This window comes from Sander vitreus, chromosome 2 (genome assembly GCF_031162955.1).
Source record: "Sander vitreus isolate 19-12246 chromosome 2, sanVit1, whole genome shotgun sequence".
NCBI classification, from domain to species: Eukaryota; Metazoa; Chordata; class Actinopteri; order Perciformes; family Percidae; genus Sander; species Sander vitreus.
The window spans coordinates 37,669,389-37,686,651 of NC_135856.1; the positions used below are offsets into that span (position 1 = coordinate 37,669,389).

General features: G+C 42.3%; 2 protein-coding genes across 2 annotated transcripts; both read left to right on the forward strand.

Annotated features, from left to right (window-relative positions):
* Positions 1-249: 249 nt before the first annotated feature.
* Positions 250-4,761, forward strand: ddt (D-dopachrome tautomerase). Its single transcript, XM_078267632.1, has 3 exons — positions 250-433; positions 1,268-1,443; positions 4,410-4,761. The coding sequence occupies exons 1-3, from the start codon at positions 326-328 to the stop codon at positions 4,480-4,482; spliced, it is 357 nt and encodes a 118-aa protein (XP_078123758.1). The 5' UTR covers positions 250-325; the 3' UTR covers positions 4,483-4,761.
* A 2,141-nt stretch (positions 4,762-6,902) lies between these two features.
* gstt1b (glutathione S-transferase theta 1b) lies at positions 6,903-15,296 on the forward strand. The gene is made up of 5 exons (XM_078267644.1): positions 6,903-7,094; positions 8,524-8,611; positions 8,701-8,851; positions 13,324-13,500; positions 15,023-15,296. Exons 1-5 carry the CDS (start codon positions 6,983-6,985, stop codon positions 15,215-15,217), a joined length of 723 nt encoding a protein of 240 aa, XP_078123770.1. The 5' UTR covers positions 6,903-6,982; the 3' UTR covers positions 15,218-15,296.
* Positions 15,297-17,263: the final 1,967 nt, after the last annotated feature.

Below are 17,263 nucleotides of genomic sequence, written 5' to 3' on the forward strand. Positions count from 1 at the left end.
AGCAGTGGTGGCTGGAAGAGCTGTCATCCCGTCTTCAAAAGGACACTTATGTACGTTTACACTTCATCGCATTAATAATAGACAGTCTATGGTTATTAGTCAAGACGACGTATTAAAAGTAAAAACATTAACATAAACAACACAACAACGACGTCGCTACACGACATCGTTAGTTTTCTACCACGTAATTTTGCGCATGCGCAGAACGGATCGTACAGGCGGTACGGATCGGGTACTGACAGCTGTCTTGTTACTGGTCTTTCGTCTTTCGTCTTTCGTCCTCCATACAGACTTGTCAGCAGACTTAATTCCAGTAGACCTAAACATGCCTTTCATCGAGTTACAGAGTAATTTACCGGCCAGCTCCTTTTCTGAAGACTTTCTGAAGAAGCTGAGCTCCTGCGCCGCAGCTGCTCTGGGAAAGCCGGTGGAAGTGAGTACATTTCCAGCTAAAGTTACAAGGTTACAACCATAGACAGTATAGAACCTGCATGTCAAAGCTGCTCTGTGTATACATAAAAGCAGCACAGTTGGTTTACGTTAATCCTGTCCTACAGTCGTGCATATTAATATCAATATGTTCACATGCATCTCTGTGTAAGACGCTTACGTTTGTTATGTAGCTAACACAGAAGTAACTCTACCAACACGTCAAACGCAGCGTAACCATTAACATTAACATGAGTGGAATTCTTGACTCTATTGCAACCCAGCCTGAAGGATTAAGAATAGATTTGAAGCCTATTTTTCTTTTACCATGCAACACACTTTTAAATATTTGTTTTAACATTAATATTGTTTTTCACTGTTTAACTGATTAAACAGTAACTGCTAGTCGGTCAAAATGCTTCGTGGTTAAACGGTTAGTTATTAACAAATCTATTGCATGCACATGAATATAATGAGGATTACAATCATACAAACAGACATGAAGACTTGTATCTGCCATAAGAAACGTTGTAACTGTATTATATCTGCTATATTCTGCTGTCTTTGGGAGAATATCCACACTGTACGTCTATAAAAATGAAGATTTTTTTTTAAGATTCACTCCTTCACATGGTTCCAGTAAAGGCTGTGTCAGCATAGAGTTCAATGTGTTGCTCAAGGACACTTGGGCAGGCTTTGACACACAGGAGAATGAACTCACTTAGTCTTTGTTGATATGGATTTTGTGTATTTCCACTCACTCTTCCCTCTCTGTTATGTTGGTCCATATTTAACTGCTTCCCCCTCACTGATGTCGGTCATGGTGGTCGTCTTTCAGAGGATGAATGTGGTGGTGAAGCCTGGGTTGCCGATGCTGATTGCTGGCTCCTGCTCTTCGTGTGTGATGCTGTCGGTGTCTGCTATCGGTGTGACTGACACTGCTGACAAGAACAAGGAGCACAGTGCCAAGATCTTTGAGTTTCTGACCGGAGAACTTGGTCTGGCTGAAGAAAGGTGAGCTCTGCCTGCACACATATCAGTTTGCATAGCAGTGTGAGGACACACTGGAGTCTTCAGGACTGTTGTGTAATAACAAGGCCTGTACTTAATCCAAAAGTTTGGATGCACAAATTCATTTTTTTAATTTTTTTTATTCAGTAGTGGGACATCTGTGCTTTGTACCCTACAGCTGCACGTAAACTAGGGCTGTCCCCTCGATAATCTGAGAGCTATCACAAAGTTCCTCAGTAAAATATAACAACAGTTACATTAGATTTTGAATGAACTTTGTGTAAATAATTAACAATGACTAAAATACACACGTCACAACCTCCCAATGTGATGTTCACTAAGCTACAGTTTGTACCTTAATAAATTAATAACAAATATCTTTTTGTCATATTTGCATAAACTGTCCCTATGTCTTGACAGAACTACAGGAAAGAGATAATCTGTGTAGAAATCACATTCCTCTGCCTCCTGGTGCTCCAAAAGGCACAAGATAAACAACCAATCAGAGCTGAGGTGTCTCTTAAAGCAGTATCAGTGACGCGTTATTATGGAACCCACGCAACTTTGAGGCAAGACCCGCCCTTCAATAGCATTCACACACTGCTATTGGCCAGGCCTCCATGCTTACGCAAGGTAACGTAACCCGGTTTGTTCAGGTCCTATCCCCTGACCACTCGAGGTCAGTGCCTAACCCCAACCAATCGAGCTGCTTCGTAGGACGGGACTTGCCTAGAAGTTATGTGGGATCCATAATAACGCATCAGTGACGGCTTGTGAACTGTGATCAAACTACGCAGCGCTGATCAATAATGAATCAAGATCCTGTTTTGCATTGCCTATTTCTAGCCTCAAATGTTTTCAGAAACATATTTTAGTGCACTGTTATGGCTGTGAAAGGAGACCGTTTGCTCCGGCCTGGTGGGCAGTGCTTGGTTTTTGGCTTGCATGTTTTTCAACGTGGAGGCAGGGTCACAAACTTTCTTCTTTGGGCTGAAACTTTGCCTAATTTGAAAGTTTGACCGCAGCTCACAAGCAGCCATTGACACTAGGTTAGAGACTCCTCGGCTCTGATTGGTTGTTTTCCTCCGGGCGTGGTGGAAACCCGCAAATGCCATTAGGAGCACCAGGAGGACGCAGAGGAACATGAGTTTGTGAAATATCAGCAATTATGACAAAATCTTATTTTATAAAAGTTACCTACTAAACCTTTTTAGAAGGGCGACTTAATCTAATTGCGATTTTTTTATTTTTTTTTAACCAACATTGCAATTGCGATTTAAAAAGTGATTATTTGTTAGGCTCTTTATCGACTGTATTATTCAACAAAGACCAATATATATACCAACATAATAATAGATAGATTAAACATAAGCGGTTCTTTCCTGTAGGCCAGGCCTGTATGTTATTATGAAATTAGGTGATGCATGAATTTATATGAATGACGTATTATTATTTTATAAACTACTTTTATTATTTATAGACTAGTGTATTGACTGATTTGTTGAATGCCCAGCTTTGTAAACATGTAATAATTATGACAACATGAAGACAAATACGCCAGGTGTAAACATTAATATGGAAGTCAGTTACATATCACACAAACTTCACTGGACAGTCTTTAAATATGTATAGTATGACACTGCCAGCCATAGTGATCCTACGGCTTGACCACGTCAAAACTTTCTGTTGACGTGTAGCTCCAGTATGGCGACCTGGCTAAAATATGTGCGGGGGGGCACGTTGTACCTCTTATCCAGTGTATTTATTAAAGCCACAAGCCCAGGCCTGCTCACCGGGTGCATCATGTCTTCCGCGTTCCGGCTTTTTGGTGTTTTGTTAGATACAGGTTAGTAGAGTTAGCAGGGCAGGTTTTGCACAACCCCTGACGCTGTGCAGCAACTTGGCAAGTATCTTACTTTTAAAGCAGGTTCATTAATAAGCGTCCCCTTTGCTGTAGAGATGTTTACCAGTTTTTTGAGGACTGGGCTTTTTCACCGAGAACCTTTTTGCAGTACTGTTGACAACTTTGCAAGGCTACTGATGCCTTTGTCACCCTCACCTTGCAGGTCATAGTATAGGTCCCTACTAACCACATAGTATTTTAATTCAAGAAAACCTATTTCTGCCATCCACTACTGTGTGCTGACTGACAACGCTGTTATCTCTGTTGTGGAGCAGTTTTACTCCAGCAGAGCCAGGTTATATAAAAGTGGATGCTTTAACAAATATGTAATAAGATAGCTTCCTCCAGTTTGGACCCTCTCCATTCCCTCAAAGTTCAGCATTGCCACTATGATTTACAATTGGTCCACAGCAACTCACATGGCAAAGTTAAATTATAGGCAAAACCACAGTGCAAACTTACAGAATCTCATCACTGGGTGTGAATCCACTGATGTCAGCAATTCCATTGAAACCAACTGATTGGTCTGAATTGATTTGACTGTTATACATGCTGTCCCTTCCAGTAGAAACACAGCTCTGGGCTCAGCCTACAGGTCTGGAGGGTTGTATTTTTAACCTAAAATTAGTTATTCATTGTGTTTGCTTTTCATGTCAAACTTGGGTTGGTCTTTTCAATTTAACAATAAGACATCAGAACAATCTTACACACTTATTAATAAATGATACATGTCTCAGATGGACTTAAATTCACCAGGTACAGTATGTGCCCTTGTCCTGGTAATTTTTTGTTTATAATCTGGCTGCCCTCTTTTGGTTTGTAGACAGGCAGAGCTCAGTCATGCAAAATGGACTGTCTTGGTTAAAACTACAAGACACGACAGATTCACTGTGTTTCTCCAAAGGAAATATGGCTTCAGATTTTGACAGGAAGTGATGAATCATAAACTAATTCCTCAAGACTGAGAGCAGCACTCCTTGATCAGCACACAGCAGCTGCGGTGGCTCTTTCATATTTGAATGAATGCACAGGGTAAATGATTGACGGCTTTTGTTCTGATTCCCAGGATTGTGATTGTGTTCCACGCGCTGCAGCCTCACCAGGTCGGGAAGAAGGGAACCGTCATGAGCTTCTTGTGAAAGACGTTGCGCTAATACATTGCACAATCGAAATCCTGGGAGAAGGAAGAAGACACTAGATCAGTATGAATCACACATTGAAGTAAAGATGAATTCACTTTGAGGTCAGGTACTGTATGTTCCATATCCAGGTGCACTGCCTGGTCAATATATTTCACGTTTTCAGTTCCTAAAGCTGTAAAACATCATGTTAATAACTTGTATTTTTATTGATGAAAAGACTTGTTGCTTTTTGTAACCTTCACTTGTATTACATATTATTAAAGAAGACAAATGATAGTTTGACTCCCTGTTGAATCCAATCCAGCCACTCAACTAACACCAAACAAACACTGTGGGCTCAATGTCAGTTTGAGGGTGAACCTGTTGTTTGTCCCCATCAGGTTTGGGTGAACTGTTTAGTTTCTTGATGAGATTGAAGCAAGTTCATGGACTGGCATTTGAATAAAATCACCTGTAAAAAACTATTAGTATTAGAATAATACATGTATTTTCTTTTTCTTTATTACATAAAGCAGGTTCATTTGAATAATGGCATTCAGCTTATCCTTCAAATAATGTTCAAAGAATAATATATTTGAAAAACACCATTAAAGGTCCAATATGTAGGAATATCTCCCATCTAGCGTTGAGATCATATATCTCAATCAACTCTCTCGCACCACGCAGTTCAAAGTACGTATTACAGCTACGGGAGCCTTCACGCTTCAAAAAGCCGCTCTCTTGCTCTTTTCAATCTCATTTTTCTTTTTCTGGGCGAAGAAGAAGAAGACTTCTGTTCCTGAAATTTGGCTTTTGAATACGTGTGGTCCTCCATGTTTCCTTCTTCAAACTTGCCGGGGCCGGGAAGCTACGATACCTGTTAGCAGCATTAGCAGCAGCTGTGAGTTTATCATGTGACCGAGAAAACGTGAAAGGTGGAGCAGTATGTCCTGTATGTCCCTTACACACACACACACGCACACACAGACAAAGGCAGAGCAGTATGTCCTGTACGTCCCTTACTGGCTAACATATTTCAAGATGGAGCATGAATATGGAGCGTCTACTCCAGTTCATGCGAATGCAAATGTAAAATGTCAAGCCAAAAGGAATACTTGGAATTGATGGTGGTGGTAAATATTCATGAAAAAGGACAAGTTTGTGAACGGTCAACACAGATTTTGATAATGAACAACTGAACACGTTACACACTGGACCTTTAATAAACATTCTTTAATTTGAAACAGAAGAACAGATTTTTCATTACTTTGACTTATTGACATTATTTTAGAAGGATTTTTATTAAATAAAAAGTAAGTTGAAATCATTCAATTTTGATGGAAAGAAAGAACTGTTGCCTGTTTTGTTAATAATGACATTTTCTACACCAAGCTTTTCAGTAAACACAGATGTCTGTTATTCAAAATAGCACTTTGCCAACACTTGCTGGACTTCCCCCAACACTCAGTATGAGACCAGTACGCCTCACTAGGTCAGTCTCACAGGCATTCATTCCAGTCCCCCCCCCCCTATACAAAAACTATGGTCAGAAATCCTTTTTTCATACAAACACCAACATTTGGAATGCCATCCCCCATCACATCAGAACACTACCATCTATCACATATTTCAAAAAGGCATACAAACTGTTCCTTCTCAACAGTTATACTTGCACACATTGATTGTTCATGTATTGTCCAAGTTTGTATTGTTGTTTTATGTGTCTGTATCTGTCTAGTCCATGCTAATGTCCTGTACATGTCTTTCTGTCTTTAGTTGTCTGTATCTGTCTAGCCCATGCTAATGTCCTGTACATGTTTTTCTGTCTTTAGTTGTCTGTATCTGTCTAGCCCATGCTAATGTCCTATACATGTGTTTCTGTCTTTAGTTGTCTGTATCTGTCCAGCCCATGCTAATGTCCTGTACATGTGTTTCTGTCCTCATGTGTTTTAACTGTGTCCTATGTTCTATGTTTCTGCAGAACAGGAACCTGCTGCAAACCAGTTTTTAAACTGAGTCAGGCCCGTTTATATTGTAACTTATTGTTACTTTTAACTTTCCTGTATAATAAATGAAATGAAATGAAACAACAGGAACATATTGTTATATGTCAGCGGTGAGTCAGTTCCCTTCCAACCAGTGCTCTACACTCTCTGTCTGATTCATTATTCCTTAAACCTTTTTTTCAGAGAGAACAGATTCAACTCAAAGTTCAAAATGTACTCTTTAACTACAATTACTACAACTGAATTCCTGTCTGCCAGACAGATCCCCATCTCTCTGTTCTGTCAGTTGAAAGTGTCTATTACTAGCAGCAGTGAGAGAAAACCGTAATATAATCCATCCGTTGTGGAAACTAGAGGAAATGCCTCAGACAGAGAGGCTGGCCAGTGGAGGGGCGGAGCTTGGCTCCCACAGTGAACTCGTCTCTCGCTGGAATAGGAGAGGCGTGGACCGCCTTAAATAAAGGATCGCTGGTACCTGAAGATAGTCAACGAGAGAGCATCAAGAAGCAACGATGGCGTTAGAGCTGTACTTGGACCTTTTCTCTCAGCCCTGCCGCTCAGTGTACATCTTCGCAAAGAAGAACAACATTCCCTTTGAGTTCAAAACGGTGTCGCTGACGAACGGTGAGTTCAACTTTCTACTGTACACGGACGAAAGGAAAGTTAACCAGCGAGTTCAGATCAGGACACTAACCTAGCTACTATTGAGGACAGGGGAAAGTGCCATTTACACAGGCTGCTGGATAATGAAGTAAAGACAACCTTTTCCACCAGCTATATGCAATATCCAGCTGAAAGCATTAAGCTGAAGGCCCATTTTTGACTTCCGTTAATCAGAAGGCTGTTATTCTCTAAACGAGGTTAACGTCAGAAAACGTCCACCTTTTAGTTGATGTATGTTCTCAGGTTTTCTAATCATGTCTCTTCATGTTTTTGTAGATTGGAAAACAACACTTTAGGGGATGATTGTTAACTTTGTATTAGCGATGAATGTGTGATTATTGATAACGGTGGGTATGATTTGAAAGTGTTTGATATCAGTTTCCGTTCCAAACTGCCATTTTTTTTTTTTTTTTTAACTTCAATCTTACTTTTACTCCTAACAAAACCCTTATTTAACAAGACCGCCATTCACGAGGGTAAGACGTCTCATTTCAGTTTCAGGAAGTTTCTTCAAATTATATCTGCTGCGCAGCAGTGAGTCAGGGCCAGGCATGTTGGAGGAGGAGGAGGAGGAAGAGGAGGAGGAGGAGGAAGAGGAAGAGGAGGAGGAGGAGGAGGAGGAGGAGGAGGAAGAGGAGGAGGAGGAAGAGGAGGAGGAAGAGGAAGAGGAGGAAGAGGAGGAGGATGAGGAGGAGGAGGAGGAGGAGGAGGAGGAGGAGGAAGAGGAGGAGGAGGAGGAGGAGGAGGAGAGAGAAATGAAAAATACAAGTCCCTACGTTCAGACTGCAGGCAAAAGTGGCCCAAATCCGAATTTTTTTTTGGGGTCAAGTGACCAGGTCAGACTTCTTCAGAAGTAGTGTGAACACTCAAATCTATCTAAACAACTTCTTTCAAATCAGATTCAGACCACTTCCATATGTGGTCCTGAATCAGACCCAGATCAGATTTTTTTTAATAACCCTCGCTGTGCCCTCTCTCCCCGCCGGGAGGGGCGGGGCCCCCTGCTCCCGGTGCAGCTGTCAACCGGGGCGGACTGTCCTCTACTACTTAGTAGTAGTGATTTTAGCACCAAAAAGAAATTCTCACATGCAATTTAAATATAACAAAAGATCGATACTTGGCGTATGTGTATCGGACAGTATTGCCACAGAAAATATCACCCACCCCTAATATTTTGATACCTTAACCCCCCAAGGGGTCCCAGGACCTGAGAGGTCATTAGATGATTAAAATGCTAAGGAAGAAAACCATTTATTTTTTGTGCAAAATGACTTGTCTGACAAGCAGTTAAAGTATTCTTCGTACCGGTGGGTTTCTACACTCAGTCAGTACCAAAACATCTTACTGCTGCTGCTGACTTTCCCCAGGTGTGTCTGTGTGTTGGTTTCAGGTGATCAGCGTGGAGATGAGTTTGAGAAGATAAGCTTGATAAAGAGAGTCCCTGCTCTGCGAGATGGAGACTTCTGCCTGGCTGAAAGGTGATTATTTGAATGTTCTTCAAAAGTAATTCACCTGTATAAACCCATGTGTCCTGTGTGGTAGTCATTGGTTATGTTTGCCTCTGCAGCATTGCCATCCTGCTGTACCTGGCAGATAAGTTTAAGACTCCAGACTTCTGGTACCCAGCTGACCTCCAGCAGCGTGCTCGCGTCAACGAGTATCTGTCGTGGCAGCACAGTGCTATGCGTCTGCATGGATGCAGGATATTCTGGCTGCGGGTATGTTCACTGACACCTGTCATGGTCTCCCGTTTGTAAAAGTGTGGCTTTACCTCCAGACTGAGACTGAGGAGTAACGTGTTATTCTAAGTTCGAGCCGCGGATGGAGGTTTCCTGCTGCTTTCCATTGTTCTGCTGGTGTGTGCAGTTAGATATGTCAGGGCAGAGCAGCAACTTCCGGGTCTGAAAAGTGAAGCCAATGTGGAAGTTCCTTAAACCTGCATTCTATATTCTGTTGCACGACTAAAACAACGTTTGAACGCACACGTTCCACCAAAACAAGTTTCTTCCCGAGGCTATTTAGCAGAAGCACCGTGGCTTTTCCCGGTGCTTAGCCCCGCCCAAGACAATTGTGATTGGTTTAAAGAAATGCCAATAAACCAGAGCACGTTTTTCTCCCATCCCAGAATGCTCTGTGGACTAGCCAGACATCCTCAGCAGCGCTGTGGAGGAAGGTCTGGCAAATGAGACAAATGGGAAATGACCCTACTTCTCACTTGATTTATTACCTCAATAAGCACACACCCATATTAACATAACAGGTTTATGACCTCTTCGTCAGTTTCAAGTCTTCTTCAATACAGCATGATGTTCATTTAGTAAATGATGGTCCCATTTATTTTTGAATTGACTAGAAAGCAGGGGATGCTGACCAACCTGTCAATCAGAACAGAGGCTTAGAGGCCTGTGTACATTAAAATAACCGTGTTTTTGTGTGTTGTCCATGTTTTCATCTTAAACGTCACTTAGAAATGTCTTCAGTGTTCTGCCAACCAATTTAGCTAGCGCTAGCTGGTAGCTGGTTTCAAAGAAGTTTGTTGTATCCTATTTCCTTTTCTTTTCATACTCTATCAGTGTGACATTGAGGCTGTTTAGATGGAAACGATCTGAAGAGAAAACGCAAAAGTGGCGTTGCGTTCTCACTTTTTATTCCACGTTTAGACGACCATTATGGGGGGGGGGGGGATATCTGCGTGCGTCTGGTGACGCAAATGTGTGTGAAATTCGATCCACCAAGTCTGCACGCCTGCGTAGAACCTTCCTTCTACTTGTCTCCTCCTCCTCCTCCTCCTCCTCTCTCCCTCTCCTCTCCCTAGTAGAACAACAAAAGCTGACAATTTAGTCTGGACAGACGAGGAAGTGGAGTTATTGCTCCAAACAAGGCACACATGGCACACACACACACACACACACACACACACACACACACACACAGTGCGTTTTTACCCTTTTAGATGGGAACGCGACAGTGGAGCATTTTTAAGATTTCCACTCTGGAGGGTGGTTTCACTTTTTTGCGTTTTTTAAGCCCCAAAAATGCCGTCGCCGTCTTAACGAGAGGCAGAGCTGATAAAATATTTTGTTGTTTTCACCCGTGAGCGTATTCGTGTAAACGGGGCCTAAATGTGCTCTGCTTCCTGTAAATGTCCGGAACCTAAAGAGTGGAGATTATTCTCTCACATCAACACAAGAGTTTTACATGGAACATTGAGAAACCTCCCTGTAAACGTCACTCTAACATTATCCAGGTTTCTGGGTCAGTTTCTGTTCCTCAAGCCGCTCCCTGTTTCTGTACAAACAGAGTGACCTCAGCAGTGACAGGAAGACAAAAGCATCAATACAATACATTCTTTGTATGGCCAGTGTTAGGCTTTCATTTCAGAAGGCGAATCATTTTACGTCATTTATATCAGCCTTTTTGTATACTGTATGTCCATGATTTTGGAGCGGTTCCTTTCGATAATTGCACCCTCAGTCATTATCTCTGCAAATTTCATAGCAAAAGGCGTTTTCGGCAATGGGCTAGGCTAAAAATGAGCCTACCTAGTCAGTTGCAGGCCACATTTTAGCTATTGTTGTGGCTCAAAAATGGACATCTATGGAAAAGTCAGCCTGTTTTCATTCCCAGGGTGTCAAACACCACTTGAACAACACAGGACTTCCACCCAGGAGACCGTGGTTCATGTCCCATGTGTCGCTGTAGTTATGTTACACGTACACAATTTTTCCCTAAACCTGTTACATATAGTGGTTTTAGGTAGAGTCATGTTTCCATGTAATTGTCAAGCAAATTTTAAGCAAACTTCTAAAATGTCGCAAAAAAGAGAATGCGAATTAGAAGCGTTTTCGCCAACTGGTTTAGAGCGAATACACTACGCAAAGTGTAGTCTCGTCACAAGTTGACGTTAGACATGGTTGTAGATTGCAAACCGTTTTACTAAATCAGAGAGTTTAGAAGCTAAGTTCTTTGGCTAAATGGAGAGAGGTAGCATTGGACAAGTGGGCCACCTGTGCAGAATCCAGGCAGAGACATTTGGTGTCAGCGAGACAAGCGTTCAGCACTGTGTACACGCCGTGTGCAGGGCCGTACCATTCAAGCTGTTAAACCAATTTGTCATTGTACCCGACGTGGCTGAGGCCCGGGCAGTAGCGCACCGTGTGCCACAAGTGTACTGCGTGTTGGATGGGACCCATATCCCAATCCTTCCCCCATCCGATGGATATCGGGACTATAGTCATGTGACTAACATGATCGCTATGTCACAACTTATTCGGCAAAGCTGTTTCCATCTCCCATTTTGCGCAACTCTTTTTTGAAAAAAGGCAAAAACCATCTCAAGCGACCGTAAAGACTTTTTTGCAAATTTGAAGACGTTTTTTTTAATTTTTCCGTTTCCATCAACATTTTCTAATGCGATACTTCAAAATGTGCATAAAAATAATGTTAACCACATGTTCCCCATGTTTAAAACTGCTTGGAGTTATTTTTGATCAGATATCAGGATATATCCTTTAACGCCCACTTAAAACAATCCTCTAGAACAGCCTTTTTCCGTCTTTGTAACATTCGCAAAATCAGGAACATACTGTCTCAAAACGATGCTGAAAAACTAGTCCATGCATTTGTTACTTCCAGGCTGGACTATTGTAATTCCTTACTATCAGGTTGCTCAAATACAGTAAGTCTCTTAAGCGTCTCCAGAATGCTGCAGCGCGTGTTCTGACAAGAACTAAGAGGGGAGATCATATTTCTCCTCTGTTGGCTTCTCTGCATTGGCTTTCTGTAAAATCCAGGATTGAATTTAAAATCCTTCTCCTGACCTACAAAGCTCTAAATGGTCAAGCACCATCATATCTTGAAGAGCTCATAGTACCTTATTGTCCCACTAGAGCACTGCGCTCCCAGAATGCAGAGTTACTTGTGGTTTCTAGAGTCTCTAAAAGTAGAATGGGAGCCAGAGCATTTAGCTGTCAGGCTCCTCTCCTGTGGAACCAGCTCCCAGTCTGGGTTTGGGGGGCAGACACTGTCACCACCTTTAAGAGTAAACTTAAAACTCTCCTCTTCGATAAAGCTTATAGTTAGGGAGTGAGGAGTTGCAGCGTTCGCCTTGACCGGCAGGGGATGGGTGTGTAGCCACAGTCATGACGCACCACCTCCCTATCTCGGCTTCTCTTCATAGAAAGCTTACTATATTTAGGGTATGAGGAGTTGCAGCGTTCGCCTTACAGTTCAGTTCAGTTTATTCTTTGTCCCAGAAGGGCAATTTGTATGCAGTTAATAAGGAATGTAACAATTCTCCTGGACAGAAAAGGGGGTGGACAATGTCCCAAATGACAAAAACAGTCAAACGATACAAACAACACAGTCCTAAAACCGTATGCTGATATACATAGTAAATCTAGTGTTTAGTAACTCCTAAATAAATAATGTTGATTCCTCACTGACGTCCAGTGATCACCGGTTAATGAGACAGCGTTTGCACTCTGCAGCAGTTCCAGTGTGGCTGCTTTCTCCGTGTCGTACAGGCTGTGTATCCGTGAAAACTACTGTCCCCCTCGACAACTTTTTAAAAGTAAACTTTCCATTCAGAATCTTATCGGCATCCATTTCAGCGTCTCGCGCTCACCATCCACTCAAAACGTCACGTTAGCCTACTGCTCTTTGGCCAGCTCGCAAGTCCAAACAAGTGTGTGCGGCGTGTCTGTTGTTCTGTTTCTGGTCTAGCTAGATCCGGTGTGGTGGTGTAGTTTTTGTAACGTTACTAGTTGTTGCAACAGCATGTGAAAAAAACTACAAAGTTTGCTAGGCCAAAAAACAACGTTAATCTCGCTATAAAGAAATTGACGCCGTTAAAATGGGTTTGCGTTAACGCCGTTAATAACGCGTTTAACTGACAGCACTAATCTCCTGTAATTCGGGAAACGCATAATCCACCAAAGAGAATGTGTTAAAATATTATTTTAATTCTATCCAGGTATGCACCCTTCTTCTAACTAGACATACAATGTTTCTCATTAAGGTCAAATAGACAGACAGGATGAGAGTGACATTCTCTTCACAAACCACTTCGACACAAGACATTTAAACAACACTTTGTATCAAGAACTAGCTCATTGATCGAGTTGTGTAATGTGTTGTTTAAGCTGTACTTCCTGTTGATTCAAATTGAAATCTTGTGTTTGTGCTGTAGGTTTTGATTCCCAAGGGTCTGGGCATGGAGGTCCCGCAGGACAAGCTGGACGCAGCCTTGGAGGACCTGAACAACTCCCTGAAACTCATCGAAGAAAAGTTCATCCAGGATAGGCCCTTCATTGCAGGAGATAACATCTCCTTGGCCGACCTGGTTGCAATTGTGGAGATCATGCAGGTGAGCAGAAACGCTACATTACATCATTTCCAGTAGGGCTGCAACTCACGATTATTTTAATAATGGATTAATCTGTCGATTTATTTTTTTGATTAATCGATGAATCGGATAAAAAACAAAACCAAAAAGCATTAATTTACATCAACTCAATACATACTTACATACATACTTGTTGTTTTAGTTACTAGCAGATACAGACCACACACACACACACACACACACACACACACACACGGCGCCGAGTGGGGCTCTCCGATGCTCGGAGGCGAGCCCTGCCGCTGGAGGAGATGCGACGGCGAGGACCGGTTCAACGGCTTGGTCAGTGACATGAACTCGTAGCGGCCGTTGGCGCTTCCACCGCTGCGAACGGGGTTTTTAGCTTTAGGAGAAGGCATTTTATCTGTTAATCCTACCGTCGTAGACACGTACGTAGACACGACGTAGACAGTGTTATGTAGTTGACCCACAGTGGTGAATTGTCTGCAGTGCTGTGCGGGTTGTTGCCGTGTTCCAATTGTTCTCATCTCAGCTCCGCCGATACAAAATAGACATGCCATTTCAAAGATCTTTCATTTATTGTCACAAATATCATGTTTTCAAAAGCATCACTTGCATCACTTTCATCACATTCTATGTGACATATTTCCAGTAGGCAACTGACTGCAAGCAGGCACATCTGGCTAATGTGCCCCGGCCCAAAATAACCACTGACTACGTCTCTGATGGTATTTCCTCTACCTCCGGTCTGCTCTCTTTTTTTTTTTTCTTCTCTCCCCCCTTTCGTTCCGCTCTGCTCCGTTCTCAACTCAATTTGTTTTATACTCCAACATCTCCGCGACTGGCGTAATAGTCGCCCGACACAACGAACCGATAAATTGGTTTTAATAATCCAATTGTGTCGATTTGTTGTTGCAGCCCTAATTTCCAGCATACTTCATAGAGAACAACAAGGGCAAGACAGCATCACCGATCAGTTTCAACCAAATACTCTTTGGTCTAACTCAGCTAACACAGAATCCATCAGCACGGTGGCGTGGCGTTCCATTAGGCTACCGACAACATTTCAACAGACTTTTAGCAGTTTAGATAACACACTCGACTTGTCCGGTGTTACAGACGTGAACTAACCACAGTTTACTCGTTCATGGACTCACAGCAGTTCATGATGTGTATACGTGCTGTAGAATGAATATAGAGGACACAATGGATATTTTGCGTTATTTTTGGCCTTTAAAAAAAGGTCTGTACAGGGGAAGCACTGTGGTAATGACATTAGCCTAACATAAATGAAGTGAGGCCAATAGCTACCTAATAAGTAGAAAACAGATTGAAATGCAGTATCTAAAACACTGCCACAGGTTTTAATAAAAGATTAGCATGTATATTAATAATATTTGCTTCATACTAAAGGGACTGGTGTTAAAATAATCTCTTTAAGCATTGATAAGGAATGATGTAGGTTAGTAGAAGAGTCTGCTTGTTCCACATTAACAGGCCTTCTCTGTGATTCTCTCCCCGCCAGCCTGTGGCCGCCGGTCTAGATGTGTTTGACGGGAGACCCAAGCTGAGTGCGTGGCGGGACAGAGTCCGGGCCGCCATTGGAAAGGAGCTGTTTGACGAAGTCCACCAGAATGTCCTTGGAGCCAAGGACAACATGAAACTGATGGACGCCAACACGATGGCATTCTTCAAGCCCATGATCAAGTTATACATGTGAAGAGGAGAAAAATGGTTCAGCCCAAACTGTCTTAGCAAAATGCCCTTCTCATTCCTGACAATAAAGAGATTACACATAACATCATGTGGCACTGTTGTTACTTATACACTGGATAATACACAGTAGAAATTCCGAGGTTGTTGTGTGAAAAACTCCCACTGTTTGAAAGTAAAAGCACTAGAATGTATAACATTAGTACGGCAGCTTGTGGTATGCAGAGCTGGGTGGAGGCAGTCAGACACTGTTCTAAACTCATTATGTAACAGAGGAATGTAAAATGTGAGATATCTGCTACTCTGGGAGCTGGAGTATGTCTGTGTCCACAGTCATCAAGCTATTTCCTTAATGCTTCACTGTGGACATAGTAAATGCACTTAATCAGCTGTGCTCAATGTCAGAAGACATGTTAATGCTCTTTCAAGCTTTAATGAATAGTGTTTTGTGATTTTTGTTTGTCTGTTATGATTAGTCGTTCACACTGGGACAATGTGTTTCATCGTATGGCTCCTGCAGTGGGATATAATGTAGTGAGGTGTGATATAAAAAGGTTCTACATATATTGGCAGCGATGGTGTCGCATAGGTCGGTTGTTAAAGCAGAAATTACGAGATATATTTACGCTTATAATGGCGGCGCCTCTAGTGGCCGTAGCAATTATGACGGGAGCAAAGCAGAAAGTAATGTGACAAAGTATAAGAGAGCCATATCAAACAAGTCAAACAAACAGGACTTTCACCCATGAGACCGGGGCTCATCAAGTCTCATTTGAAAATAAAAGTTAACTAAGTTTGTTTTTAACGGGGCTATGCCATTTTCAACGTCATATGCTAAACCAGAAGTGAATTGCGTCTGATTTGAACCCGTACCACAATGTTTTCTAAACTTAACCAAGTAGTTTTTTGTGCCTAAATTGACCAAATCGATCAATACATAAATCCATTTTCCCTCAGCTTGTAGGTTACTAATTAAAGGTGCAATATGTAATATATTTACTGTATTTAATCAATAAATGACCACAATGTGTCACCAGATGTTAAGGAAACATGCTAAGTTGAAATACTATGTATTCTGACAACAATGCTAATGCCAGTATTTTCTCCTTTTGACATTTCCGTTCCGTGACTGAATGTCTGTCTGTGTTTGGGCCTGTGTGTTGGTATCATCAGCCTATTTTGACAGCCGGGCTGGGTTGCCAGATATACCTGTAAAAACGTAAACCCAGCGCGCTACAGCTGTAGTAGGCCATGGAAACAGCAATCAAACGAACAGGATCAACAGAGAGATTCATTCTATTGGAGATGCATTTAAAAGATGTAGACAGCTTAGAGCCTAAAAGGATACTGAGTTGATTAATTTCCTCCTAAACAGGTGAGTGTTGAGCTTCATTCATTTATATCACTAACTGCTAACGTAGCATCCATGACATATGCCAGAAACCGCAAGTTTGACTTCCTCATAATGGAAACATGCAATTTAACTTTGGCCCGTAGCCTAAATTGTTGGACTGGGACACAGTGTTCTCTACAGGTCGCTTTGCAATGTAACATGTAACATTATGTTATTGTGGCTAACGCCAGCTTCAAGGTTATGATATGTTGGACAGTAAGATGGCATGCAACCATAATGTGTAATGTACTGACTGTACAGTGTATAGACAAGCTGTGTGACGGGTCTGGAAGTAGTAGTACCGACAATCTCCCCCCTGCCGAAATTGTTCCCCCGCTTATGTCCAGCGGGTGTAGCGAGGTCGTGGTCTTTTTATCGGCTGTTGCAGTGACGTTAAGCCGAGAAAAGGTGACTGTCAGTCAAGCACAAAGCTCCGCAAGGTGGCGGTCTTTTTAGCGGTGGTTGTTGTTACGGTTAGTCAGTAAAAGGTGACTGTCAGCCACTAGAGAACGGGCTTTTATAACTCTAGCAACTCCGCTGCGCTGTGGAGTCTGGCAATGCGAGACTAGCATCAAACTAACATTGATCATGTGTGACGTTGGGTTTAGCGTTGTCGACCTGGCAACTCCCGTGGACTTCGAGCCTGGGGAGGAGGGGCCG